The following is a 2,449-nucleotide window of genomic DNA, read 5'->3' on the forward strand; positions in this document are numbered from 1 at the left end:
ATGATTAATTTAATATTTGCTATTGCTGTCATGATTTATCTTATGTTCATTCGGATTAAATCTCGTAGTAATTTACTCATATTTTCAACAAGTATCAAGTATATAGAAGCAAACGTGTTCCGTGGCTTCCGCAACACGTCACATTCCAGCCCTCCACCCTCGGCAAGCAAAAGCCCGGGTGGCTGGATACGACGTTCATTATCTGCTCCAAAAAATTTAATAAGTAGATAACGATACCACACATGCATTTACCGATCCACCCCTCTACGCGTGAAAGCTTGACCACACTGAAAGACTTGCGTGTGCAAGGAGGCAAAACATTAAGCATGGTTAGTTTAGCTGATTAACTAAGCTAACTCGAGTTGGGTTGGACTTTTCCCAGTCTCGGTTTAGACGACAGTTGTGACTTTGACCTGCCGTACGTCAGCGGGTCGTCATGGCACATGTGTCGATCGAGCTCCTCGTGGGCCCCACATATCTACATTCTATACACGCCTCAACGGCTGAGATCGATAGCCCGTAGGTCAGTCATCAGATTTTTTTTCCCGAATTTATTTTTTGAGGTTTTTTTTTCCAGAATGCAGTCATCAGTTAATTAATCACGGTAAGGAACACGGTACATGTGCACTCGAACATGTTAGTCAGAGAACAAATTAAGGAGCTGATACCTTATCTTTTAAAAGATGAACAAATTACAGGCGGCGGGCGTGGCTAAAGAAAGAGACACATTTATTTGAGAAAACAACATGTGATCAATTAGGAGCGGCGACTTGACCAGTGGTAGTAGTACTATAGTACAGTAGATGCATGCATGGTGGTGGTTGCAGTCCCCAACTTTGCTTCCGAGACAAGCTAAGGCGAGGCGTCCAATCTCGAAGGAGGAGGAGAAGATTCCTCGCTATCAACTCGTTGCCGCTGCACTACACTACGCACCGAAAGCTAAAACTATTTACATGCCTTCCGTTTCACATGCACCTAATCAACTGTAGCTGAACCTGTAAAGTGGTGTGGCGTGGCTACTATTACAACTACTAATTACTGTCTTAATCAGCTGGCCTTTGCTTCATCGCACGCCCTCTCTACGGCAAGGCCAGCAAAAATTAACCTTTGGAACAGCAACAACGTCGTCGTCTTCGCAGAGCGGAGAAAGCAAAGCTTGCTGTTCTCGCTGGCTCTCTGATTAAGTGTACCTTGATTGATCAACGGGGTATAGGGGTGGAGTGGTGAGGGGATCATCCGAAGTTGTAGCCATTGGGGGTGTTAGTGGAGGCCGGCCGGGGCAGCATCTGCGCCGCCTGTATGCTCTGCAGCAGCAGTCTGTCCTCCGCCGACGACTCGAACCCGTGCAGGAACGACATGTCCGCGCCGCCGCCGCCGTAGTCGGCGTACTGTTGCTGCTGCTGCGGCCGGAACAGCTGGCTCTGCTGATGCTGCTGCTGCTGCAGGGACGACGTGGCGGCGGACGGGCGGTGGTGGCCGAGGTGGTCGAACGACATCACGGCCGAGCTCGGCGACGGGCGCACCGGCATGCCGCCGCCGAGGCCGTAGTCGCCACCGCCCGCGCCGAAGCTGATCACGGGCCCGCCGCCCGCGCCGGCCGGGCCGTAGGGGCCGGAGGGGATGCCGGTGAACTGCTGCACCATGGCGCGGAAGTTGGTGGTGTCGGTGTTGAGCAGCGTGACGGGCGCCCGCCGCGAGGCGCGGGACCTCCGCCGCGCCGGCTTGCCGACGCGGCCCCCCTCGACCCCGGGCGCCGACCTCGTGGGGCTCCCGCCGCCCGAGCCCCCCGACGTCGGGCTCGACACCGTCACCACGCTGCCCTCCGCCGCCGCGGCCCCATTGCCGCCGACGCCGTAGATGCCCGCCCAGTGGCCCATGTTCGCGCCGGTGTCGCCCATGGCACGCAGTAGCACTGACCGCAGTAGGAAGGGGGAGTAGAGTTCTCGAGCCGGACGGGGAAGGCGGCTACTTATAGGAGACCCGCGACGAGTCAAAGGGGGTGCTCGGGGAGACAGCCCACCGTTGGATGGAGAGGACGGGTGATCGGACGGTCAGGGTGGGTGTGGGGTCGCCTTCTGGAACGTGGCTGACCCGCGCGGTTTCCGCGAAGCGTCGCGCCCGAGGTGGCGGCCCACTGGCGAACGGGTCGTTGGCGCGGGGCCCGCCCGCCCGCACCAGCGAGCCCCCGGCGATGGCGCCGTTAACTCGAGGCAGCTGAGCCGATTCCTACCTCCCCTCCTCTCTCTCTCTCTCTAAAAGGAAAAAAAAGGATGTTTGAATCGGGTCGCCTGCGCCGGCTTGCGTTACGGAGTGGCGTCGCTGTTGGTGGCGCGCCGGTGGCCTGCCACGGTCGGGCTCGCCGCGGGCGCGAGCAAGCTAGGGTTCCACGACCGCCGATCAGCCGGTGCACTGCAAACACGCGCGGCGCCGCCGTGTGTAGTGCACGTCC

At 57.9% G+C, this 2,449-nt stretch overlaps 1 protein-coding gene across 1 annotated transcript; it reads right to left on the minus strand.

Moving 5' to 3' along the window:
* Positions 1 to 637: 637 nt before the first annotated feature.
* LOC125517303 (neurogenic locus Notch protein-like) lies at positions 638 to 1,946 on the minus strand. Its single transcript, XM_048682496.1, has one exon. The coding sequence runs from the start codon at positions 1,896 to 1,898 to the stop codon at positions 1,233 to 1,235; it is 666 nt and encodes a 221-aa protein (XP_048538453.1). The 5' UTR covers positions 1,899 to 1,946; the 3' UTR covers positions 638 to 1,232.
* Positions 1,947 to 2,449: the final 503 nt, after the last annotated feature.

Source organism: Triticum urartu, chromosome 6 (assembly GCF_003073215.2).
Source record: "Triticum urartu cultivar G1812 chromosome 6, Tu2.1, whole genome shotgun sequence".
Classification (NCBI taxonomy): Eukaryota; Viridiplantae; Streptophyta; class Magnoliopsida; order Poales; family Poaceae; genus Triticum; species Triticum urartu.